Source organism: Rhea pennata, chromosome 2, assembly GCF_028389875.1.
Source record: "Rhea pennata isolate bPtePen1 chromosome 2, bPtePen1.pri, whole genome shotgun sequence".
In the NCBI taxonomy this organism is placed as follows: Eukaryota; Metazoa; Chordata; class Aves; order Rheiformes; family Rheidae; genus Rhea; species Rhea pennata.
Window position 1 is genome coordinate 110,053,587 of NC_084664.1, and position 27,247 is coordinate 110,080,833.

Here is a 27,247-nt window from a genome sequence, read left to right on the forward strand (position 1 = left end):
CTAACAGATTTGCCATACTGCTAACATAGCAACACATACAGGAAAAAAACAAGAGCAAGCCTGTGAGCAAGACAGTAGCTGAATAAATTCAGCTGCTATCACAGATGTGAGCAGATGCCCTCATAATTATTTTTTAAATACTAGATGTAAAATCCACTGGATTTTTTAAAAGCATGCCGAGAAACCCAAGAAATCGAATAAAAGCAACGTTACATTATAACTGTATCACTTTCATACCCTCTCTGCAGGGCATCAGTGCTTTTGAAATTTGGGAACAAGTACCTGTGAGGAAAAAAAAAAAAAAAAAAACTTTCAGTTTGACAGCTGCAAGTAAGTATCAGGAAGGTGAGTTTCCAGGTTTTACAAAGCTCACATCCTCAAAGCATTACGTCTTGACAAATAGATTGTCAGAATCCCCTAGTACTCTTTCTCTGATATACAGTGGCTTCATTTCTGGGCTCCCAGAATCAAAATACGGACACTACAGCCAATCCCTGCTGTTGTATCTCAGTTTAATTTTGGGAGCAGCCAGTAAGGTATATCCGTGTGAATCAGCCAAAAGGCTGATCCTAAGATTTAGATAAAATATCCCCGAGATGCATCCATTGCATTAAGGTCTTTCTACTTCCAGTTTCATGCTGCCATCCTGTAGAGACTTAGCCCAGCAACTAGTGTTCCAGGAAAGGTGCCTTAAAAAAGAACCTGTTCTAAAGGTGCACATCCTAAATCTACACTGCACTCTACTTTGTACCTCTGCCAGAAATCTCATCATCTTCTGACCAGTATAGCTTCAGCTTTAAAGGCAAGAAGGGTAGGATGGCCTGTAACAGGAAAAAGTACCTCTAGTTCCCTCCAGTTCCCATCATGTTGTCACAGCAGCCTGCTGAGATGGCCTGGTCCTGTTCTGAGCTGTATTCTCTGCCTTTGATTTCATTCTACCGCAACAACTGAATTAATTCTAGCTGAAACTTTTTAAGCATGTTCTTAAGTTATTTCAAGTACATATGTAGGTGACGGTTTGCTCATATGCAAGCAGAAGCAAAGTAAGAGCCCCCAAAATAACTTACAGTTTTTCTTGCAACGTGAATTAGGACTAAACATACAACCATCCAAAATGATTAAATTTCTCTTAGAAAGCTCTTTTTGTCTGTTAAGGAAGTTCTTTATTGATCTATCTGAAGGAAAAACTACCGAGAGCAGATAAAAATTTTAGTTTTGGAAAAAACTAATACAAAAAGGTAAAAATTCTCTGTATTATTCTATCAGTTTAGAACAGTAACAATAGTACTTTTATAATATGCTTCGCAGTAATTTTTGCCCTGAGAAAATCATGAGAAAGAAACCACACAGACCAGTAATGTCTTTTTATTAAAATACCTCTTAAACCACAAATAATAAAATACATTTGATGTTGCTGTATGACATTCGCAAACATCCAACATGTACAGCAAATTCTAGACAGCATCAAGAATTACAAAAATAAGGCAAGCCTCAGAGAGCTTACATCCTCACTACCTCCTTTCAGCCCATTACACAGATGTATCAAATTCTGAAGCTGTTTCCCACAATTTTTCCTGGACATTTGTTAAGAGAGTCTCTTCTATCCTCCTGTTATCCACCCATGCTATTCCTCTGACTTGACTTCATAGTGAAATCATAATGATGTAAATGAATATAGTGTCACAGATCCATGGCAGCAGGCTCCTATCCAAAAACATTAGCCCTGTTTTTTTCCCCAAGAAGATTTTGAACTATAATTTTATTTTTGTTGTTTCAAGTAGTCTAACATTGCAAAATCTTATGTATAATCTGTAGGCATGCTTACTGTATGCTTCTATTTGGATCAAGAATGATGCATTATCCTCCAGCTAAAAGCAAGTAGTCAAAGGTACTCTTACATACTCTTTTTTCTCCATTCATTTTAAACAAATTCATTTAGAATAAAAGACAACATAAGATATTGTCAAACAGGGGAAGAACAACTCCTTCATTAAGCAGGTTTTTCTATTAATATCTATGCTTTTTTCCCACTTAATTCCAAGTTTAAAGTAGGACTATATATATTTTGTCAGCCACTAGTTCAGAACAATAAACAAAATTATCTTTCAAGTACTTGTGTACAGGTGAAAGAGAGACTGAAAAAAGTAACATTACTTCACAAAAGTAGGATATTTTCATTTCATCTTATTCAGAGTGCTGTATCAAGAGAATGGAAAAAAAACAGGAAACCTTTTCAAATAAAATAAGTTTAAAACGACTGCTTTCATTTGCACCTGGTATAGATAGGTTCATGCAAAGAGTTTGATCTGCCTAGACTGAGGCTAGTGAGAAAATACTGGGAATAATCAACAATTTTCATACATGTACAAATATGTATAAAAAATAAGGAGCTAAAACCAACATCATTATAAATATCAAAGCTGATCATTAACTACCATACTTCATTCTTATATTTAGTACCATTATCAGTGGAGACCTAGTGGGGTCATAATAACTACCCTGTAACAGCTAGCATATTAAAACTTTACTTAGAAAAATGGACAGAGCGCTGTGTACTCAGAACATCCTGGTTTTGCCTTTGAAGATAGATCTTCCCTTTGTCATTGACAACTTCTCATGGGGGGGAAAAAAGTAGGTTTTGGAACAAACATTCAACTAACAAATATGATATGGGCCTGCTACCAGCTGCTCAACTGATAACCCTGTGGTACTTGCTAGTTCATGTAGTTTCATTCTTTATGTGTTTAGTCTATTACTTCACAATAACCTTTCATGTTTCCTTTACTGGACTGAATGTTCAGGGATTAAGAAACTCCAGGCAAAGTGCGAAAGGAGGGGGATGCAACTGCACTTAACAGCTTTATTTTGATATGTAAGACCAGACTGAAAATATATATATTTTTTTAATGCAATACTTGCATTAAATGTACTTACGAGAATGGGGCAGATGAAACCTGAAAGGAAAGTGTTCCATATATAGTGTTTTGTTGGGCTGCCCTTCTAAGAAGTTAGGATTTGATCCATGACAGCCCATGTTTTAAACTTGAAGAGAAAGAATGAATTTAAAAAAATAGTTTTTCTTTTCTTCCCAAATATTCTTTTCACAACAGAAGGCTAAGTTCAAAAACTGGAAGGTAATAAAGTGAAAAAACAACAACAAAAAAAAACCCCACCCTCCTCTCACTCCCTGAAACCAACCTCCCCCAAAACCAGTATCCACTTGATTATTTGTCAAACTTAGAAGATGGGAATCTTGTTATCATATTACTAAGGTGTCCCTACTCTAAACTACTAGATACAGTATAGTCAATACATTCAAATCAAAGCAAAACAATCAGAACAGCAAGTATGAGCATGACTGTACCATTTGAGCAGAAATAAAGAAAAATAAAATATTGTGGTTGAAATTCTACTACTTAGCCTTGCTTACATGAACTAAAAAAGAAAAAAAAGATTTCAAATTTTATACATCTCTTCTCAAACCAGCTACATTTAATTGCAACCAGTAGGTATTCCACTAGAATGCAATATTTCCAATCCCCCATCTCTTTAACTGAGAGAGATTACTTTGGCCTCCATATTACTATGTTAGAATTTTCTGCTTCAAAACATGCAGTTCATGCATTTTACAGTTTTACTGCCATAGTCGATGCATTCTGGCCCGATGCACTCACAGCAGGCGTTGTGAAACCATCGGTATTTGGATGCTCCCATGGACTCGCAAGAGATCTTGCACTGATGTATTGACATGCAGTCATCAAAATACACCACAGTACACATGTGTTCTAAACCAAGGGAAGGAAAAAGTTTGGTTTAAAAAGTTTCAAAACACCTTTAAAAAACTAGCTTAACAAAATTAAGTTAAACATGTATCTTTTGAAGTAGGAATACAAATCATTAAGATTGAGCCACAAGGGGGGAAAAAAGTTGATAGTAAAAGCAGAGAAAAAATGCAGACACACAAGGTGTGATTATTTCTATAGCCACAGGCAAGAACACTATTATCCTGCCCCCAAGTTATGAGAGATACCTTGTAAATGTGGCCTATGTCAAAGTAACAAACAAGCATGTGTCCTCTGAAGGTAAAATCTGTACTACCAAGTTATCAGTTTTACAGTTGCCAGCAGTTATTACACGCTATCATGAAAAACTTATTTTAGAAAAGTTAATGAAAAAAAATACTTACTTAAACATTTCCTTCTCCCCTCTACATTTCAACAGTATTCTTAATCTATATTAAATCATAGAGCTGGAGAATCCAGTTTTCCTCAACTTGAAACTGCACACTTTCTCTTTTTTAAAGCAACATCAGCTTTACTACTAAGATTGAGAAAGAAAACCCTTCTCTTAAAGGGTTGACTTTGTTGTTCTAGCCTCCATGTAGTTACTTGAAATGCCCTGAAGTTTGGTGTTGTAACCCTAATTTGGAGTCAAAGCATTCACCACAGTAATAAAACAAAAACATCCCTCCCCTGCCTACTTCTAATTCTCAAAGCTGATAGGTTTTAACAATTTTCTTCTGTGCACACTGAAACTTATACCACTGCTCCATTCATCACCCAAAGGATCTTGATTGTATCACACTTAGCCCAGCATAACATGGCTTACTCTGGGGAAAGTACAACCGAAGGCTGTCTACAGACACACGTCTCACTTGCACACAGACTGATCCGTGCGTGGAGAAGTCAAGAGAGTTTCCAGCCAGCTACTACTACTTGCTTAATACATGCAGCTCCAGGAGAAACATGATGACCTACATTCCAACATGAGTCGGAAAAAAAGTAATCTAAATATACCTGCTAAGTTAGTGTTTATTTTTGTTGACTGATTATGGAGAAGGGAGCGTAATCAAAGGACTCTGGGAGCAGTAACATTCTTAACCGCAGCATTTATTCTGTCTCCTGTCAGTCTTGGGAGTCCAAGTGCACCAGAACCTCCCCTTCGAAATACTGTTGTGGAATACTGGTGATTAGCAACCTCCATGGTACATAGCTTTTGTGGCAAGCTCCTAAGGCAGAGGTCCCAAGGTGAGCTGAGGCCAGCAAGCAGCTCCATCACTCTACAAGCAATCAGACCTGGGCAATCCATTTCCCTCGTATCAATGGCAGATGATCTCTGTGGTGCCCATGCTTTTAGACATGTGGCAAGGGACAACACAATGTACAAAACAAGAGCACCATGTACCTCCTGACTTTTCTGTGGATGCTTCCTTCTCCTGGACACCTGGAAACTCAGTCTACCCTTCAGAACTGTCATGTATGGAAACATACCTGAGGGAAACCTGATCACTATCAAACAATTTAGCTACTTACTATCTGAAACGCTGCAAGAGGATCACAGGATGTGCTGCCAGTCCACTGAAAGCAGGATAATAAACCTACTTGTTTAGACTCCACGCTGATGTACACTTATCATGGACACTCTATATCGTGAAACGGGCAATACGGGTCTTCAGGAGGAAGGGCAAGTCTATAGCTGAAGCAAGCTGCTTCTGTAACTAGCTGGACCAAACAGGGAAGTTGTGCTGTGAGAAAAGCTGCAGTTGTCCAAGCAATCTTGATGTACTTGAAGTACTGCTGGGAATGTCAACAAAATGCACTGTAGCTGTATGAATTCTGTCCCATTCTTGGCACTTCTATTTCTGTGACACTCGATAATAAAGTGGAAAAGAGAGTTCTCAGAGATCAAATCCTCTACTTAAAATCAGTCTGTATACCCACAACTTTAGTAAGGAAACATTATTCAGAAAGGGGAGAGGAGAAGTGCAAAACAGAAGTATATGCTACAACAAACAGCATGCAAAGAGTGACCGACAAGGCATATTCCTAAAACGCTCAGGGAAAGCAGAACAACGCTAGGGAGACACCACCAGCAGCGACTGGTGTAGCTGCCAAAGTCACTTGCTAAGAAGTCACCCAGGTGCCACAGAGCAGCTACACGTTGTTATAGACAGCACACAAGGACACAGCAGTGTTTAGTCATCGCGAACAAAAGGCTCCGAATTGCCTGAATCCCAAGAAGCAGCATATACCCTCCATCTCCTAGGAGGCCCAGGCATATCCCAGGTATCTGTCCCTGCCTCGCTCCTCATAGGACATTTTTGGTGGAAAGGTAAGGTGTAAAAAGACAGAGGTAGGTCTCCAAGCAGAGTTCCTCATAAGATCTAAGCACCAGTGTCCTGTCAGTCATTCAGTTTAGTACGGACATGCAAGCACAGGAACCCTACAGAAGTTCCTCTCAGAAGTACTCATCCTCTCTGCACCCTCTTGCTTGACCCCAGTTTACTCCTTTGATACCTTTTTGGTTGTTTTCTTTTTGAGCTTGACCTTAAATGCTATAGAGGGAGTTGGCATTAAAAGATGTCAGCTAGATGGCACAGTCTCTCAGGTACAAAACAGCAATTTCTGCTAATCCAGGAAGATTTCTTGTTGCAAAATCAGCTTTTGGCATGCTATCTCCACCTGACTAACCTAGTCTCTAGATCAACTATAGACAGCAAGACCACCCATGACTCTCTCTAGATAATATACTACAGTAGCCAGAGTCTGCTCTAAAAAGTGGTCAGAAGTGCTCTCTGCTCTTGTGCTGACCTCTGCCCTCCTACCTGCAATGTGCTAAGGGAAACCATTAGGTGAGGGATGCTCAAAGCTATGCACGCTCTGGTTAGCCACTCCTAGCCACTTGCAGGCTGTCTGCACACCAGAGAATGACCAGGCTGGTCTATGTTAGCAGAATCCAGAAGTACCAGTTCACAAGTCCTGAAGAAGCCCAATTCATCAGACAGTGCCTGCAGAAACTTGAAATGCGATTCTTAGTGTGGAAGATGAGCCAGAGATTTCCAGGATGTAAAGAACATTGCTACTGAACAACCTATAGCTGAAGTTCTTGCACTGCTCAGTGGAATAAAATCCAGGCATGTCACTGCACTGATGGGTCTGGTTGCAGGCATGGCCTGTGAAAAAGTAGGCAGTAAGACAAAGGCAGAGCACGTGCAGCAGACCAGTGCAACCATTCCTAGAAAAGCAAGCTCCTCCAGCCGCAAGACGTGTAAGGCGGCCAGTAGCTGTAACTGGCACCCCCTTCCAGCAGTCTCACCTCTGCTAAGCCTTCAACAGCAGGCCTGTCCAGTCTGTGTCTACTCCAGGGCTGTCCTTCCCCTTTTACTCCTTCCCACAGTGGGAGATGGCTACCCCCAGCTCTTCCCTTGATTTCAGAGCAGCAAAATCCAGTTCTTAATGTAGCACTGCGAAAACTTAAAGTAGTTCTGATCCACACAAAGACAGTCTAGTCTAGCTCTTCACTGCAAAGACAAAACTCTGCCTTTTTTTTCTTTTTTTTTTTTTTCCCCCACGCAGATTTCAAGGCAATTTCCTTCACATCTGGTCTAAGGATTCCCTTCACTAAACACCTGACAACTATTACAGGCCACAGTAAATAGCACTGAACTAGCTTTGGAAAGTGGCTACTTGAAACACCATCTTCTCATAGGATTAAAAAACCCAGGGCAGCTTCCTCCCACTAGGGGCCCAATCAGCTTAGCACATTCCCTCTGTGGATCATGTCCTGGCTGAAGGTGCTTAGGCCTTTCTTTACTGGTAACACTGAGATGATCTTTTACAAGAATAAACATTTCTCTCAGTGGGAAGGAGGCCAGAGGATTGGCAGCAATAGACTCATAACCGCTGACAGCAGTCACATCCTGTGGAGAGACTGATGCCTTGAACTATCTTCAGAATCAAAATGGGAATGGAAGCCAGCCCTCAATCTTATTAAGGTGGCAACAATAACCAGGAATATCGACAGACTGGAGTGGAGAAGAAAGTTTGTTTCCACCTGCATATGGAAGCCAAAAGAAATAGGTTCTAGAAGACCAACCCCAAAATGCTGTAAAAGTAGAGAAGACTGGGAAAGACACCTGCTGGTGGCAGATCTGGCTAGTTCTCAATAGCTTTGCAAGAGGCTAAAGGATGTAATTCAAAACCGATCGAAAAAATTTCAAAAAAACCCAACTGATTTTGAAGTCTCCGTCATTCAGAGACTTACCAGGTAAAAAGCAGTATGCTAGTAAGAGCGTACTTTGCTCATCACGGGATATGCCTGTTCACCTCCTGAGCAGTCTGTGTTTCTGTATGTATGAATGCTGATTTCTTGAAAGCAGGAGACAGACTTCCTCAAATCAAGCATTAAATCCCTCTTAGGCTACAGAAACAATCTCAAAGAAAAACTGTATCTACAGGCACACTAGGGATCCTGGAGAGTATTTAAATTGTTTCAAAAACCTAATTATGTAGTCATCGCTTGACTCCCTCAATGCAGATAAAAGAGGTATTACCTCTAACTGCCACTATTCCATTAACCACTCTTTAATTAGCATTCTGGCAATTTTCACGGAGAAAGGACTACAGAATAGAGTCTTGGCAGGTGGGAAAAGCGAAGTAGAAGAATCCCAGGTACGCAGCACTTCTCAGAATATGAAAGATTTTCACCTTTTCCCAAATCATACCAAATGAAGGCTGTATGAGAGAAAGAATAATGTAGGATCAAGTCTAAATTTAAAATGATCAGAAGAAATGACGTTTCCATTGGACCTTGTTATGATATTATTTGTGCTGCAAGCAAGATCTGTATCAGTACACTACAGAGGAATTCAGCAAGTCAGAGGCCAGAAAACAATTACTTCTTGTAAATTAAGGAAAAATGCCTTTTTAAAAGATGAAAAAAATTTCCAAGAGTTAATTACAATTCCTTATAGGCCACCTTTCAAATCAAGGATGCTATATAAATTTGTCTGTTGATTTGTTTATCAGTAGCTCTAAGAGTACTTTAGAAAGGTAACTGTCTGTCAGGCAACCATACCATTTTATGCCAGTCAGAAGTTATAAAATGATATAAAAGATATAAGAAGTGATAGACTTTGATAGACTCCAAAGGCATGTACAGAACTAATTGTCCTTCACCGGAATTTCTGATCTTCTCTACCTGGCTCACACTTGCAGGGAGTGGAAGTGCAGAGCTGACACCATCCGTAGTGGCTAAAGTAAGCAACCCTCAACTCCAGCACAGATTTTGTTTCATCAGTTGCCAAAAGATAATCTACTTCCTTCCCTCCTCCCCTGCCAACTTCCTTTCATGATCTGAAACAATAAGCTTAGTTAAGCACTTAAACTTGCAGTTCAGAGCTCTGAGGGTATCAGCAAAAAGTAAAGCAAAAAATAAGAATAAAGTATAAAAGTAATTCTAAATTAATAACCTTTGCAATTCTTTCTGAAGAGAGACAGCTCAAATGCCAAAAAAACTCTGCTACAGAGAACTACACTAGCTCCAGGAGTTCCACATACTTCGGCAGCTAAAATGTTAAAAGTCAATTCACAGGAGGAAATGGAAGACACTCATTAAGATCATAACGGGCAAGTTTAAGGTCTAATAGTTCACAGTAGGCCAGGGCTAGACAGGAATGCTTTATATCCCACCGCATTCCAGCTTCCCAGTGATCCACAGCAATCCTTTCAGGGCCCAGTGACTTCAGATACCTCAAATACAAAACGGTTTGGTTCCTGTGGCTAGCACTGCTTTTTCTGGCACACACTCTGAATTGAATATAGCAAGTCTGGCATCCTAGATGAGTTTAACGTCAGTCCCTACATGAATCTTTGTTGAAATTAAAATCAGAGTTGCATTACACAACATGACAAGGGGTACATTTAGATGGAACCTTTCAAAATTTTGGGATGCCTTCCATAAAACAGCACACAGTCTGCTGTCCCCTTCCCAAAATCTACCTCTCATTAGTCTCCTCTCCCCTCACAGGCAAAAAAAAAAAAAAAAAAAAAAAAAAAAGAGGCGCCTGCCAGTATACCATGCCAGACCTAGGCACGCAAGGGTCTAGGAGGAGGAGGTACAGCACTGTAAAGAAAGCTCAAAGCACTGTAAAGAAAGCTCAAAGCACTGTAAAGAAAGCTCAAAGCACTGTAAAGAAAGCTCAAAGCACATGTGTTCCTGCACCCTGTAAGTTTTTTTGTTTGTTTTGCTTTGTTTTTGTAAACCCCTGAATGTCATGCTCTTGAAGACCACTAGATAGTCATCTGAAGGACATCTCCATTTGTAAGATATACTATTAATCCCAGCAGAATGTTTGAGGAGAAGGAAAGGGTAAAAATACTGTGTTTTCAGTCTCTTCCACTGCATGCTAAACTGGAATATACTGCAACTGAGTAAACACACATATAGTCTCCCTCTATTACAGTAGTTGTTCTAAAAAATGCTAGCTTTTTAAGCCACAGTGACTTGACCACGTGACTAAACTTTGCATGGGGAGAAGTCATCTGATTCCAGCTGGTAGAAGAATTTCCTGGACACCTCCTATTCTCCCATGCCAGTTAGATTCTTTGGCACTTCACCTTCTAGTCCTCACTGTCTTTCCTCTACCTACTTGATTAATGCTTTCCAAATAAATTCATCCAAAAAACGTAATGGAAACAATGTCACGGCTCACACATCATCCAACACCAGAGGAGTAGTTTCCTACTTGTCCTTGCTTGCACCATAGTAAGCGTAACCGACCAAGGCCAGCAATCAACATTTCCTGTCTACCCTTCTATGTTCTCATAGAATATCTGTGATAAAGCACAGATGATTATAAGCAAACTTTAACAGCACTTCTGCAAAAGCAGAGCACTACAAAGTTACCTACATTGTGACCAAGATAGCCTCCTCAACAGGGTTACCTATTTAGATACTTAAAAGTACAGGATTTTGAAAGCCATTTTCTACCTTTTCCAGTTCTTTGCTGACTACTAAGATGGAGGAGGCAGATAGTGAGCAATCATAAGAAAAGATCTGACACTTATTTCTGTTCCAAGAGTCTACTTAAGTCTGAAAACCAGTGGAACTTGGTAACTATTTCCAAATATAGCTATTATTTTTGGAATGTCATCATTCCTATGAAACCTCTCTAAACCTAATCTCGAATACATTCTTACTAAATGAAATGAAAGAGACTTTTCACTAAGAAAAAATTGCCATGTTATATATCCTTCTGTTTTGTTAAACTCAAAAGTCCTCCACACCCTTGAGCTTCATTTCAAATTCCAAGTTAAATTCAAAACTATCATTAGCCCATCCTGTTGGTATGGTAGTAAAGGACTGTCAGGGAACTGCCATCTGGGCTGTAGTACTTAAATACACTGGGATATATTCAAGACTGTTCCAACTATATTTTTTTTTTCTAAGTATAATTTACATCTTTAAATACTGTGCTGTTTGCACACATGGCTTTCTGTGGCTTGCCTTTTAACATGGCTCTCTGCATCATTCTCATAATGGAGAGCAAGCATTTTAATAATGTCAAAGACATATGAATGAGATGTTTTCTGGACCATCTGGTTTCCTAGTTCTGGAATTAATTTATTTTTCCAACATGCCTTAACCAAAGGAAATTAGAAATGTTGCCACTACAGTTTCATTTAATCAACAGCAGCCTTACTCTGACATGCAATTAGGTCAAAGGTTCACAATGGTATGGAAAAACAATACGCCCATCAATTAGTGTATCTTTCATGGATAAGAAAAAAGCCATCACAGCAGCAACAAATAGCATTACTAACATTAAAAGTGCACATTGGGAAGGGAAGTACAGCATTAATTATACTATAATAAAACAAATCAGATGCTCTTTTTCCAGTTCAGCAGCAGTTTTACTAAGAATTGCTTTTGATATTCTTCTGAATTTGATGTAAAGATTTTCAGAGAAAGACATTTCAGGTATAGGATGGAAATCAAGAAGCAGAGAGAACTTTCCTTATCACACTGTTGTCACTAACTCAAGTATCTCATTTTTACTCTCCAGCTAACAATACTCTGAAGTCTGTCACTAGAAGTGAAAATAAAGGGAATGAATCCATATCTTGGAAAAACTCCCCCCAAATTACTTATTTTTAAGATTCTGATTTCCCTCCTCAACATCAAGAGTGACCCTGCTACTTGCTTAGTTTTATTATTAATCCTAGATTTGCTACAAACCATCATTCTAAAGAGTTCAAGTTATGCCAGCTCAGAACCAAGAGTTAAACATCTATTCCAGATGTAGTGGTTTATGGCACGTTGTTTTCTCAAATCTCTGAAATCGTGCATTTCATTTGCCTAGCTCTGCACTGATACGTGATTTGGATTCACTTTCTGATCTGTCCTGTTTCCTAAGACATAGGTGACTGCTTCAGATTCAAGGAGCATATACTGTTAGTGCGTGCATGTAAAATAACATGAACAGATGCCATCATGCTGCAGGAAGAATTTTAGAGATGGCAAACTCAAGTAGCTCAGTGACCCCTAAGATAATCAGAGACTTCAACGCCATCTTCCCTGTTCCTCAGCACTTTTGCTTCACTCCTTTTGTTACGTCACATTCAAACTTAGACTGAACTTTTCACACATCTTATCTGGGAAAAGAAAAGGTGAGCACAGAAAACACATTGAGAAGGCTCCTGCTAGAAGAGATGAGGAAATACTAGAAATTTAGACACTATACTTGTTACCTTTGTCACTAGAGTAAGGTGCATGGACATTGTTGCTTGGAACAGAGACATTCTGATGCTGTGGCTGGTTCACTGTTTCTAAAAAGGAAACTAGGTTCTCATGATGTGACAGTTCCTCTGCTACAGGGAAGGAAACAATATTCCAGTTCAGCTGAGTATCCCCTTCTGTGAGTGCCCGGAAAAGTGAAGGAATTGGTTCATGCAACTCCTCTACAGTGCTCTTGGATGTTGGAGGTGTATCACTGTAATTGCGAGGATTGCACATACCTGCAGAGGAATGAAACAATGATAAGTTACACAAAACTCCTAAACTCTTCTTCAAACATGTGAGAATACTTAAAAAACTAAATTGTTTCTTGTTAAGCAAAGCAGAACTCTTTCACATAAATCCCACTCTGAACTCAATAGCAGAAACCACTGACTAAGTAGGACTAGCTTCCAATACAGTAGGTTTCAGAACTGTAGAAAACACACATGCAAACTGTGAATTCACAAGAAAACCTCTTCTACATAGCATTTCATCTCCTTTTTTATGCTAGGATTTCAGTTGAGAGTATGAGAAGTTCAATGAAAGGTTTGTTTCCCCCAAGGAAAAGAGACAAAGCACAGTATAAACAATACTAGAATAAATCTGAAATAAAGCTTATGACTGAACAAAGATAGTATCTAGACAAATCCTGAGGTACATGAAACTTTTGATCATAATTCAAGTATTCAATTTCATCTGCTTCAGCAATGCACATACCTCTTCCTCATTTTTCAACATCTTTTGTGGTATCTTTTTTGTCCTTTATTATAATCCTCTTTGCCACTTCCTGCAAAATCTTTTGGTGATACGCAATGAGGATGCCAGTTTTTCATCAACAATATAAACACTACCATTTATTACTAGTAGTGAAACTGAAGGGTACCTTCATTTAATCTGAACATGGAACTATCAAGTTTAAAATGAAAAGTTATGTCTGTATAGGTATTTAAACTCTAAACGGTATAGGTATTTAAATTTATTAAAGTGATAAAACACTACTAGAAGTCACCTGGCAGGAGAGAGACAAATCCATTTTCCTCATGTATATCTGGATACAATTTTGAGTAGTTTTACAGATACAGTTTTAGAGAGCTACAGCTGCCAAGTACACCAATTCTTAGAGCTGCTTGTGTGAGAGCAATAATGGGATATACATATTCAAGATCTAACTGCACAGGGTTAAAAAAAAAAAAAAAAAAAAAAAAAAAAAAAAAAAAAAGCAGCATTTCCTGCCTTGTAGATGCATTAGGACTCCAGCTTCAGAGAGTGGATTTAACTAGAACCGTATACCAAAAAGCTTTTCAATTTAAGTAGGTATAATTTTTGTAATGAACAAAGCAAGAGTGAATTTTGCCCACGATGCTTTCAGCATGAGATCTGGCATATCTCAAGCAAGCAGTTAGCTTCTCCCCCAAAGAGCATCAGATCCCACTAAAAAAAATAATTCCACTTAAGCAAACTTCCTACCACAGATAATTCTCTTGCTACCCCTCTGAAAGCAGTTCATTCTTCACAAATGGTCCTGGACTCATTGCTTTTATAACAAATTTCTATCACTGCATTATTACCTTTTAATAAGTACTTAGAATATTCACAATACAACTGTAAAAAAAAGCAGCCAAACAAAATTGTCATTAGGAAGATACCCAATTGGGTAAGAGCTTGGTACAGACACATCAACAGAAAGTTTATTGGATGTCACTGTATTAAGGTTGCGAAGCATAAACCAGCGAAGTTTTATAGAGGTTGCATCTGTCAGCTTGGATTCAGAATACATTTTTCACCGATAAAAAAGAACACACAGAAAAAAAAATTATCAAGAATGTTTACCGAAATATTGCAGGATGTGTACAGTTTGTGTGCATACCAATCCAACAGAAAAATAATACCTTAAGATGCTATCAAGAAACCATTTCTCTTAGTTTAACAGGTAACTACTCATTCCACAAAGATCCTTCACTCTTACCATTTACAAAGTGTTTTAATATTTGATTATAGTTTTGGACAAAATAAAAAATAAAATAAAATCTCAGCATATGAGCAACCGGTAAAGAACAAACATGTCCACATTACTGTTATTGTAAACCAATGATTTAAGGCAATAATTGACAATCAGCATTTAAAAGGTAACTATGCCACTATGCTAGGGCTGGGTCTCCTGTAACTAGAAGAAACACAGATGTATTCAAGTTGTAAAATCTCATATAATATTCCTGTCTATTTAGGAATCTTTTCTTTCTTTCCGCTCCTCCTCTTACCCCTCTCTCTTACTATAGATTATTACCGAAAATCCAAGATCCCTTCCAACACTACAGTTCTCGCCATAGTGATTCTAGCCAGCACAAAGAACTGTACACTATATTTCTTGGGCACGGATGAGAAGATGCAGAATAGGCTCCTGAATGGGAGTAGAAAACTCTTTACATGAAGGGAGTAGAAAAGCTTGATTAAACATAGCTTAGAAAAACAAAAGAAAGAGGAACCTGTTGTTGTTCTCCCTCTTCCAGTGCCTTTGTCCCTGTCAGAGACGGAAGAGCATGTTCACACAAAACAAATGGCATCAACTGACCTTAAGTAAAGTTTGTGCTGGAGGACAGAAGTTAACTCCTAATCTTAGAACAGACATGACCTGAAAGACAAGACAATCTGTCTACCTTTACATTAGACTTGATCAGTTTATAAAAAAGACTTATCTATCAGCTCAAGTATTAGCAAAGAACTCTACTCCTAAGAAGCAGTAGATGTCTTGCACTCCCATTTTCTTATTTGAACAAGACATATTCAGCCTCAGCAAGAACGACAGGAAAATATCTCATCCCTGACTCTACATTAAAGAAAAATTCCTTCTCAATCTGTGCTCTCCAGCTCCTATCGTTTCCACCAATGTTCACACAGGAGCAACACAGAACCAACTGGAACTGAGGCACTGACAAAACTATTAAGAGATGTTTTAGCTTAATTAATACTGGGAAACTTAAACCAAAGCCTTGTTAACTCATCTCCTGGCTATTCAAAACAGCTGCAGAACAGGGAACAATGTGCAGATTTAGAATTAAACCTTTGTTTGGACTTGGTTCTTTTTCTTCATAATCCCAAGAACTAGAGTCTTCCTCTCTCTAGAGAATATTTGCATAATAAAGCTTGCTTTCTACAGCAGGTAATGGTTCTGAACTAGAGAAATAATCTGCTATTCCATTCCCTGTCCCATGACTGAACATGACAACAGCACATTCATTATTATATTACAAAAATTAAGCAGACATTGGAAGGGTTAAAAAAATGGAAAAAAAAATTTACTGTGCAAGGAGACCACTGAAAAAAGTTAAGATCAAATAGAAAAAACAAACTCTAAGACCTAGTTCTAAATGTATAGCCTATGCAGGTGCAGAGGTAGAAATACTTTATGCCATTTCAAAGAATCACACCTCCACATGAGCACACCTCTCCACTGCTGACAGAGAGAATAAAGTACGAGCAAACTAGTCAGAACAGAATGTCAGAAAATATTCACGTCACTATGGAACAGGGGAAGCAATGAACTGCTCTGAAAAAGAACATTTTGAAGGTAACCATCAGTGCGAATTCAGAGAAAAAAAACAACCAGACTGAGAAGCTGAGTGCAGGTACAACAATCGAGATGTATCCATTTCATGGAAGCCAGAAAGATTTTGAATAGCAGCAGAGGAACCCTTCCAACAGTCCCAGGATGATGAAACTTTTGATACAGATGCTTAAAGTGAGATGGAACTAGAATACGTCCTCCTGAAGCAGGGGCAGCACTCACTTGCAGAAATTCTGGCGCTCTGAACACTATGTTAGTAACACCGCTCTTCTGGTCAAGACTGTCATCTGATCTTACAGTAACAACTGGCATACCTCTTTCTTATCCTCTAGAAAGAGTTTGTTTTATTAAAAAAAAAAAAGTTTGTTGAAAATGTTGGGCCATGCATATCTACTGCTAGTCCCAAGGATTCACAAAGAAACTCAAACTTAAAATTGTCACCTCATGGTATTTGCTGATGTACTTTACAGTTAGAAACCTCCATACAGTGGGTGCTGCATAGTTTCACTAAGGTGACAGTTCAAAAAGAGTTTATGTCTCAGAGACAAAATTAGCAGTTGATTACCATGTCATTAACCAGGTGAAATCTGGACTATCACAACCACCACCATAAAGCAGACAGGGCCTCCTAATATTTTGTTCCTCACACTAGTTTGTTCAGCATCCAGAGAATGAGTTCTAAGATGTTTAAAAGCACAGATTCTATTCTGATGTGTTACTTCTATAATAAGACTGAAAGTTCAACATGTGGCAGGAGGAAGCAATTAAAAAATCTGAAATCAAATAAACACAAACTTACCAACACAGTCACAGCACTCATCCCAAAGTGTGCCTAGACAGAGCATGCACTCCTTACAGCAGGAACAGTTCCCTTCCCCAGGGCGGCACTGGCACAGCTCCTGAAAACAACATAAATTCATTACACCACAACAATCCCAGGTGTAAAATAAAGCAGAGCAGTTTTTCCTCAAGCCATAACTCAAATTATGGTATTAAAAAAGCTTAATATACTAACATAGTGAATAAATAGTAGAATAGTTCTAGCCAAAGAATCAGTCCTAGTTTACAAAAGGACATTTGCAAACTTTTTTAAAGGTGAGATTCTAAAAACAAATCTGAACTCATCTAACAACACTCAAAAAAATTTTTTAAAATCCTATTTGTATGAAAACTGTTCACTCCTTAATCTACAGGTTCTTTGAATGTTTTTTCCTATCACAACAGGACATTTAAAGATGGGTGTTTCTTTGTATATAAATAGTATGCATAAGTTATAATTTAGCTAAAAAAAGTTAATATAAGTAACATGTGTGTATTTATGAAGACATGCAATGTCTACCGTCACACCTATGCATGGATTCTAAAATAAACTTAGTTGGTGAAGTCATATGAACACAAGATTTTGCCTAACTTTGAAAGTTTGTTGCTGATGTACTTCACAGTTAGAAACCTCCTTACAGTGGGTGCTGCATGGAGTTTCACTAAGGTGACAGTTCAAAAAGAGTTTATGTCTCAGAGACAAAATTAGCAGTTGATTACCATGTCATTAACCAGGTGAAATCTGGACTATTACAATCACCTCATTGGTCTTTATTTTAAATATTAGTGACCACATTTTTTTTTACCCTAGCAGTCCAGCTGATTCATTTTTGCTATTAAGAAAAACAACATCTTGGGATATTTCCAAGACTTCTGTAGCCTCTAGAAAGCAGAAATGGGAGGCATATGCATTTTTATTGCAGTTACTAAGCTAGTATGCCAGAAAAAGCATGAAAGCAAGAACATTCAAAATTTTTTCTTCAGACTACCCAAACCTGGAGGCACTGGCTTGGCAGCCTTGATGAAGGTAGACACTTGCTAACTTTGAAGCATGCAAATTCCCTACATGTATGAAGGAAGTTTGAAAACCAGGTGATCTACCTCCCTCTGTAGCTCACAAATACATAGCAGTAATTCCAGTTCAACTGAAAGACTGTAGCTACTTAGCAACAGTACACTGGCTTGGATCACACCATAGTGCAAAATTTGAACAGTTGAGAAGTAACTTTTAGTTATATTGCCAAAAAATTTGGTTTTGATGGCATCTGTTTGACTGTCATGTTGCAAACAGTTGATAAGAAAACAAACTCTTATTAAAGATTCCATTAAATTTATTTCTCAAAAAATATCTGAGAATGCTCTTGCTGGACACTGGCTTTAGTGAAAACACTGATTATGGGATCCTTTCCACCATCAATTTTACTGGAATAGTCATTTGTACATCTGTGCTATGGAACAGATTGGAAAAACTCATCTGGCTTAAAAGGAGAGAAATCCACTTCAGTTCTCTCATCCAGTAGAACAGGAGAGAAGAGAAGGAAGATGGTTCAGTATGAAATTCTCCTAACCTGGAATAGCCATTGAAGGCTCCATCTTATGTAACCACAGCTGGTTCAAGACCCCACTCATTAAAACCAGACACAAACATCAGCTACTAACTTAAATGAAAGGAAATCTTTCTCTAGTGTCTTGGAAAGAAGCTGAGAGGGTGAACACCCCACTTTTAAATAAGCCTTTGCCTGTTATTGTTAAAAAATATTAGGCAAAGAAGAATTTCATAGATGCTTTCATAGAATTGGTAAGGTTGAAAGGGACCTCTGAAGATCACTAGTCCAGCCCTCAAACGAGTGGCCCATATAGGGATCAAACCCACAACCTTGGCATTATTAGCACCACACTCTAACCAACAGAGCTAAAAAGTTTCCACGGGAGGCACTTCTACATCAAACTTGCAAAGCTCTTTTGCTAGCAAAGGCAAAGCAGATAGGTGAATTTAAACTTGTACGACTGTCATTCTCTCTTCATTCTGCCACAAATGTTCATGCTCTGTTCAGTGCAAAGGGATCATCATGCTGGTACAAGAAAGAATGAAGAACGCATTTAAGACTGTGAGGCCACTGTAAGGTGCTTCTGGGGCCAAGGTTTAAAAATACAGTGAAAGAAATTTCAGGGCTCCCCAGTTAAAAAGCTCCTAGAGCTAAAACGAAACAAACCTCCAAATTTGATACAGACATACTACAATGCATCCATATAGGAGAAATTCATTACTCCATCTTTTTTCCTTGTGTACTTCATCTTAGACAAGAAAGTCAGCATAAGCACAAGATTTACAAACTGTTGTGTGCGCTGGGGTAATGCTGGAGAAATGCTATTGCCAGCCTAGGTTACTCTGAATAGTTTGCACCGCTGAGTGACTGAGCATGAACCTCTGCTTTCCACATGCACTTCTGCAACACGCTGTTGTAGTAAGTCTTGAAGTGCTATTTACAGAGGGGAAAACTACTGCATCTTTTTTACTTTTTAATTCCTGAAGTTTCTTAATGCCACCTATTGCTATGCTGTTTCCAAATGAAAGATGAAGGACAGGCTCATTAACAAGATAAACAAAGTGTTCCATAAGAGGAAACACCACAAACTTAGAAAGATGACTTATGTGAATGAATGACGCATTTCTAAAATATTTATTTTACTGTTTGATAAACATATTGTGTTAGTCTTGAGAATAAAGGTCCTGAATAAAACAACTTTAAAAGCAACGAGTAAAGCATTATTACCTTGGCCAGAGTATAATATGTATTAACATTAAAAATCTCCTATATATTTGTTTTTCAATAATAAAACAGGGCAAACAAGGTAGAATATAATAAAAACACTGCAACACTGACAAGTCAGTATGTGGGAGGAGGCTATTCTCCATAAGCCATTAAATGTAATTATGAATCAAAGCCATAAGATTCACTGAATTTGACTTAGTTTATAGGTTGCACTATGTGAGCCTAAGGCAGGAAAATATTGGCACGGAATTAAATGTAACCCTAAATTTCACACTTGCAACTTAAGGGAAAAAAATTCTGCTTAGTGTCTATATTTGTAAGCATGATCTTAGGATAGTATCACTACACCTACTAGTGTTCTATCAAAGTCTTCTTTATAGGAAAGTTTCATGAGCATTGTAACTTGACTTTTTTTTCTGCCAGCTGGGAGAGGAGGATGGAAGAGAGCAATCTAATTAGTCTTTCATGCAGTTGTTCAACTCCTCCTTCTCAGAGTTTGACTTTAGAGCAATAACTGTATGTTTTTCCATGTATGTGTTTATAAGTATATGGTTTCCTTAACCACTTTTGAGTTCTTCTGACTGACTCATCCACATTGGATACTTGTACAGGATACATTTTTTTAAAAGAATGCTTACATGAGACGTGGGTGAAGTGAAGCAGAATGAGAAATGCTCCTTGTTGATAGCTGGAGGTGGTGAGGCGTCCGTGGAAGAAAATATTACTCATAAGTCAACCTGGCAACTACCCAAGCTGAACTACTGAAGGTGCATCAGAAAAATGTTTTTTTGCTAGGCAAGAATAAGCCTCCTAGTTTAAAAATAGAGCATTAAATAGAGAGCAAACGTGTTCATACAATAAAGACACTTCTGCTCCAGAAAGCAAATAAAGCTTTTTGCAAGGTATTTAACATCTGCATTTTTTCAAAGCTTTCTTGAAATGACACAAACCATTTTCTTAGTGCAGCAAGAAACAGGACCTGAAGACACAGGCAACATCTTTGTAAACTGGAGGGAGGGGGAGTAGTGGAAGCAAAAAAGAGCTGGTGTTTTTTTTCCTAGAGCAGTTTAATAACAGAAAATCTCCTGGAAGCAAACCAGACTGAACTATTTTGTTAAACCAAATGTGTTATGTACTACAGCTACAAAATACATACTAAAAGTAATTTTTAGATACCTAAGCCCCAAAGTAAAAAAGTAGTGCTTACAGCATACCACAAGGCTGAAAGAAGTCTTGGAAATCCTTTCAAGTGGACCTACAAGTTTGCACACAAGATGAACAGGAGGTGAAGATAAAGGTGAGAGATTTTATCCAGAATGAAACAGCACTAAGCAAGGTTATTACAAGCACATGATGTTACAAAGAAAAAACTGCATTTTTCAGAAAACAATCCCCTCTTTGGAAGGATCCAAAATCCATGCTTGAACTATAGCATTGTTTGTTTCCTACCTACAGCAATATTTTAAAGAGCCTTGCATTTCAATATTGAGTTTAACTAACTGTATGTATCTGCTTAATCTTTGGCAGATTTTACCGAAAGAGGTATCAATGAGACATGTCTTTCATATTACCAGTAGCTATAACACAGAAGCAGGGAGGAAGGGAATATTTATTGTTCCAGATCAGACGATGAAGCTAGGATTTCAACATCAGATGTGCATATCACCCAATTCATACTACTACAGATAGCTCTGCACCTCCAGAGCCAGCCTGGAACTTGCCTCATCATCTGCTTGCCAAGAACAATCGTGGGAACATCCCATCCCAGAAGTTTCTGCTTTCACGGACTTCCTCCATGTTGCAGGGACACAATACACTTCCACTCCACCCAGCTAACAAAACTGCCATTCTCATCTCTCTACAGGTGGAAACATCAAAACAACCCATGTGTTGCAAGTCAACAACAGATATTCTCGAACAAATACTGAAATACACATGCCATGTACAACCAGGACACAATAACCTACCTGAAAAGCAAGGTGACAGTCAGCTGTCAGCTTCAATCCCCTAATCCCAGAGACATAGGAAGGAGCTACACCAAAGCCTTGAAGGGAACTGATTTTGTGGGCTCGTTCTCCTTACACTTTCAAGTCACATCCACAATTCCTTCAACAGTAACAGGAAATCAAATGTTTTTGCAAACACTAAGCTCATTTAGGGAAATGCCCAAGCTATTTTCTTACAGATTTTTCCTTAGAGAAACACAAAACCTAAGCATACAAGAGCACCATAAAGCTAGAGACCTTGAGATGTAAAAGGAAAGCAGAGTGCATGCAAGTTGTTGATCTCATGCTCTGTTCTGGATCTAACAAAATAAATATTTATGTAGGGACCACCCTTAAGCAGAAAGCAGCTCATAAGGAGTGGCAGTAATGACTGTACCGACTTTTAGCCATGACGGCAAAAACATTTATGTTAACTGTACACTCTTCAAGAGTGTACAGGTCTTTGAGGCCTTTTGCTTTATTATTTCTCCAAAACCAGCAGCCTCACTTTCTGCGTGTAGATGACAAACATTCACATTCTGTTCGCCATTATTTTGGTTTCAGGCAATGGATTTTGCCAAACTAGAATAACTATAAAAATAGGTTAGGGGAAAAAAAAATGTGAGGTTTAGTCAAGCAAACTCAGTCAACAGAGTATTTTATTTTCAGGGTCAGATTTCTCCAGAAGAGTTTAGAGGAGAAAAAAATTACTAGGATGTACTGTGTATACCTATACAAGAAATAGCATAAACTTCACACAGCACTGCAGTGCTTATACCACAACACTGAAAGAAGAAAGATGATGATAGCTTAACCCCTTTAAGTTAAGGCTTTAGGAGTCTTTATACCCACAATCAGACTAGTCTGACCTGATCTGTTCTTCTATAACGAATGAATACCGACTGGTATGTCAAGCCTGTTCATAAGAAGAAAGTTGCCAGACAGTGAAAATGAACAACTTCAGTATTCCCATGTAATAGTGCACAATTCAAATAGTCAATGTGTAATCTTATGGCCTTAGAGAACTGCATATAATTTCGATTTTAGGGGAATACATTAAAAAAGGATTCCGTGTCACCTGTATAAAATGAGAGAACAGATCTGTAACAAAGCAGTACAGCTATCTCTTTGCATGCACAGGACTGTGTCACTACAGAGACACTAACTTAATCCATACACAGCTGAGCTGTGTTAGCCAAATCCAAGCAGCACTGAACCTCAGCTATCTTATTCTCGTCCAATATTCCCACCTCTATTCTAATATTCAGACTAGGTGAAAAAGTTTAAATGCTGGGTCTCTCAAACTTGACTCTGATACATCGGAAGTGAATACTTAGGATGGAAGGTCTGTCCTTCCATGGATGGTGGACTCCCTCCATCAGTGGCAGAAAATAAAAAATTATATATATTTCCCTATTGCCCCCTCAACCCCATTCCAAGAAAGCATCCAAAAGCTTTCTTCTCTAAATACTTGTCAACACAGCTATATCACTGCACTGGTTATTTAAGTGCCTTGTACATCCAATGACGTACCTGGCACCTTACTTTTTTAAGGTTTCAAGCCAGCTGGTGATACGGAAAAATGCAATAGAAAGGAACTGAAAAGCATGGTAGTCCATCATATCACATGATGCCCATTACCAAAAACGCTGTCGTTACCGTGGGAAAAAAAAAAAAAAGGCAAAAGCTACCATAATTAGCAATTCCAGGGACAAGGGCTGAGGTAGCACAAGCAGCAATTTTTTTTTTCTTTTTTTCAGCAATGGCTCTGCTTTCATGTTTCTAATCTACAGAGAGGCAGCAAAGAACAGTTTCTTTTAAAGAAGCTGCAACTGACTACATGAAGGCTGCTTTCTTCAATCTGAAATCAAAGAACAACCTCAAAGTACCTTTAGTAAATAAAGATTTGGCAGTTACCAGAACTGCCTGTAATCCTGCTAAAAAAAGAAGCTTTTGTTCAACTGCACACTATACCTCTTAACTGTTACTAAAAGATATGTAAGCTAGTCTCAGTCTGTTTCTTTAACTGTGTAGACATACACACAGTCAAAAGCAGCAGCTGGACATCACAGTTTAGTAGTTCAAATGAAAAGTCTTTTTTCTTTTTAAAGGTAAAACTATATGCTTTCTGAGCTGGGTCATTACTGTGAGTAGCCATAGGTCCTATCTGATCAAAACCGAGATTCATCTTTTTCCAGGCGTGCCTTGGGACTCTAAGAGAAGTTAAGTCCATCCTGGTGTTACCTACTCTCTTTCATGTGAGTTTTTAAGCGTTTTTTTATCTACCATACAAATGTTTTATTATGGGGAGCATCAGACACCAATTACTGACCCTCTGCCAGGTCAAGAGATTTAGGGAACTGAATAGATGGCAAGTTAAGGATCTGACAGATAAGGGAACATAGTAAGCACATTTGAAGGTATGGTATTACAGGTATCTTTGAGGAACACTGCCTGTCTTTCATAAACCTTTCTGAAAAAAAGGAACAGTTGAAATTATAAGGTCTATTCATAATACTACCAATAAAGGAGAAAGATATTGAAAACCAACAGCATGACTAGTACTTGCTTATAACAATAATCCAAAAAATCATAATCCTTGACTTGAAACTGTTTCCATTAAAAAAAAGAAAATAAAAAACCCCAAACATGCACATATACACATGCACTTAGTATTATCTATAACATGGCTGTTAATCTGCATTACATGTGCAAGGGTCCATAATGAACGTCTTAGATCTTAAATACAGGTTAATTCTATCACTGAGTCTTTTCAAGACATAACTTCAGAACTGTTTTTGAAAAACTTAAAAGCAAATGAAAGAAATACTACTCATACCTGTATCAGACATTTACTGACATCGCTAGCACAGAGCGCCTTATTGCAGCCTGTTGAAGACTGGATCGATAGCAAGAATAGAAGGGCAGTTACTGTGGGCACTGCGACGTGCTGTGACTTCATGTTTCCTGCAGGTGAGCAATTTTCACAAGTACTTCAGCCAGCACTGAAATAAAAACCAGCAACTGAAAAGCCTACTAGAGCAAAAGTTAAATCCTATTCCCCTCCCCTTGTGAGTCCTTCAAAATAGGTTCACATTTTGGGCAGAAAAATTAAGTAAAATTTGGGTGCTTAACAAAAAGCCCAACCCCTCCTTCCCACAGCAAAGTCATTTATTTGAAATTTGCACCCTCAGATTAAAAATGCAATGAACTAAGATGAACAGTGTGTAGTTCACAACATCTAATATGATATATTATCAACATTGACAATTAAAAAAAAGTTTTCATATTGACAGTAAGATGCCTATAGGTTTTCAATTATCAACTTGTTGTGAACTTGTGAACTTTTTAGAATACAGATACCAACATTAAAAACAGTACTACAGACTTTAAACGATGTAATTATAGAGTCATGCAAGCAACTGAAGTCAACGGGACACAAACATCTGTTACTTCAGAGGGAAGAATTAGATTTGTTCAAAGCTTTTTGGCTTTTTCCATTCAGGAAAATTCACCATCCTGGCAGGTGGTACTTGTTACAAATACAGGATGATTACTGTAGTGTCAGCTACTTACTACTTGTATTTAGCATGTGAACCTAGTCGAAAAGAGAAGACAAGACCCTGCTGCACTAGGCACTGTACCAATATATTGTAAAAGGGAGCCCATGTTTGGGCAAACTTACAGTGAGCCTGTAGTGTTCTCACAGAAGGAAAAAAAGTGCTAATGGAGCACTGGATTCTTTTCTTTCAGCATCTAGAAATATTTTTCCACTTTACAAACTCCCCCCCCCCCACCCCCTAAAAAAACCCGTCAATTAGCAACATTGTAACATGGAAAAAAAATCAAAAAAGAAAACCTAGCCAACATGTAAATAAAACACCATCTGGATACGTAATGTCAGTGTTAAATCAGTATTTCTTATAATGGTCATTAAATGCTTTTGAATCTCTCCACGCTCAGACAGCCACGGTCAGTACCCGCGCAGGACCTCCACCGTAACACCCAGCGGCACGCACGAAGAACACGGGATCCTTCCTCACGCAAGAGCATCACTCGCTTTCTCTGCTACTGCAGTGCAAGAAGTTTTCCTTAGAAAACTACAAGCGGTCCAGCACAAAATCCAGGCGGTGTTAACCCGCAGCCGGAGGAAGGCCAAGGCAAGCCTTCTGCTTCGACAGACCAGTGATTAAGACGTGTTTCAGCACTGCACCATGTTGTTTCAACGTCAGTCTGTTATGTAAAAGGTTCCTGAAAACCCAGCTGGAAAGCGGCCGCTCCTGTGAACACCCTGCTAGCGTTAGATTAACCCAGCGTAGGGGAACGAGGGACTGACCGCTCGCTGCTCCCTCGGATTCCCACCTCTCACCGTAACACGTTTGTTTTGTGGTTCCTCCTCCTTCTTCCCGAGCGTTTTTATTTGCTGCTCCTCTCTTCCTCAGCGCACAACCTCTCTGCCCGTCCTCTCCCGTAACCACCTGTAGCTCAGTCACCTCGCGCCGCGCCTCGCAGGGCCCCCCCCGACGGTTGGACGAGCCCCCGTTCCCGTACGTTTCCTCTCTGCAGAGCCTCACGCCGGCTCGCACACGCTGGGGCACCGGGGCGGGGGGGGATAACGCCCCCAAACCCAGCGCACCTCAGCCGAGCCGCCCAGCCCGCGCCGCTTCAGGCGGCGGCCCCGAAGCACGCCGCCAACATGGCGCCCCCCGCCCCTGCCCGCCCCGGGGGCGCCGCGGGCAGGCCCCGAGGCGCCCGCCGAGGCCGCTCCCCGCCCGCAGCTCCGGGGACCGAGCGTCGCGGGCCGGCTGGAACCGGCGCGCGCCGCCGCGGGGCGGCCCCCGGCGGGCCGGGACCCCCGCGAGAGGGGGCGGCGGGGCGGGGCGGGGCGGCCTCCCGCCGCGGGGCCGGCGGCGCCGCGAGAGGCGCCCAAACTTTCGTCCCACAAAGAAGCGGCCGCTGCTGGCGGCGCGGCGCGGCGCGGCGCGGCGAGCGGCGCGCAGGGCAGCGGAGCGGGCCGCCCCGCCACCGCTCCCGGCCACCCGCCGGCACCGCCGCCCGCAGCCCCGCTCCGCCCCCGCGCCGCGCTCCCCCCCCCCCCGCCCCGGCTCTCACCGGACGGCGCCGCGGGCCGGGCACCCCCGCTCGGCCGGCGGCTCCCGCTGCTGCTCCGGCGGCGGCAGCACCCGCGCGCGCCTCAGCCCGCTGCTCCCCCGTCGGCCGCACGCAGCGCGGAGGCGGCGGCCCGGCAGCGCAGCGCCCCGCCTCGGGGCACCGTCAGGCGCCAGGACCCTCCCCCGCCTCCGCGGCCCCTCCGCCCCGGCGGGAGGCGGCTCCGCGGCGCGGCGCGGCGCGGGGGCGGCAGGTGCCGCCGCGGGGGGCGGCCGGCGGCGGCGGGAGTCGGTGCGCAGGTTTCGGCCGGCAGGAAGTTGGCCGAGGACAAGGGGAGGCGGCGGCGGCGGGTGCCGCGGCGTTTCGCCGCTGGCTGAGCCTGGCGGCGGCAGTCTTCTGCGGGCCGACATCTGCCTCGGAAACGTCCTTGCGTTGGTGGT

General features: G+C 40.3%; 1 protein-coding gene across 9 annotated transcripts; it reads right to left on the bottom strand.

Annotated features, from left to right (window-relative positions):
- Window positions 1–1,349: 1,349 nt before the first annotated feature.
- On the bottom strand, window positions 1,350–26,937 carry TWSG1 (twisted gastrulation BMP signaling modulator 1). 9 transcript variants are annotated; one of them, XM_062570134.1, is made up of 6 exons: window positions 24,538–24,625; window positions 21,681–21,819; window positions 21,435–21,571; window positions 16,920–17,019; window positions 12,531–12,797; window positions 1,350–3,785 (listed from the first exon to the last, which is right to left on the bottom strand). In XM_062570134.1, exons 3-6 carry the CDS (start codon window positions 21,474–21,476, stop codon window positions 3,604–3,606), a joined length of 591 nt encoding a protein of 196 aa, XP_062426118.1. In that variant the 5' UTR covers window positions 21,477–21,571; window positions 21,681–21,819; window positions 24,538–24,625; the 3' UTR covers window positions 1,350–3,603. The 9 variants fall into 9 exon arrangements, with proteins under 9 accessions (XP_062426118.1, XP_062426115.1, XP_062426111.1 ...); XM_062570131.1 differs by lacking the exons at window positions 21,435–21,571; window positions 21,681–21,819 and adding an exon at window positions 26,811–26,937 and having other exon boundaries at window positions 24,538–24,665; XM_062570127.1 differs by lacking the exons at window positions 21,435–21,571; window positions 21,681–21,819 and adding an exon at window positions 26,811–26,937 and having other exon boundaries at window positions 24,538–24,703.
- Window positions 26,938–27,247: the final 310 nt, after the last annotated feature.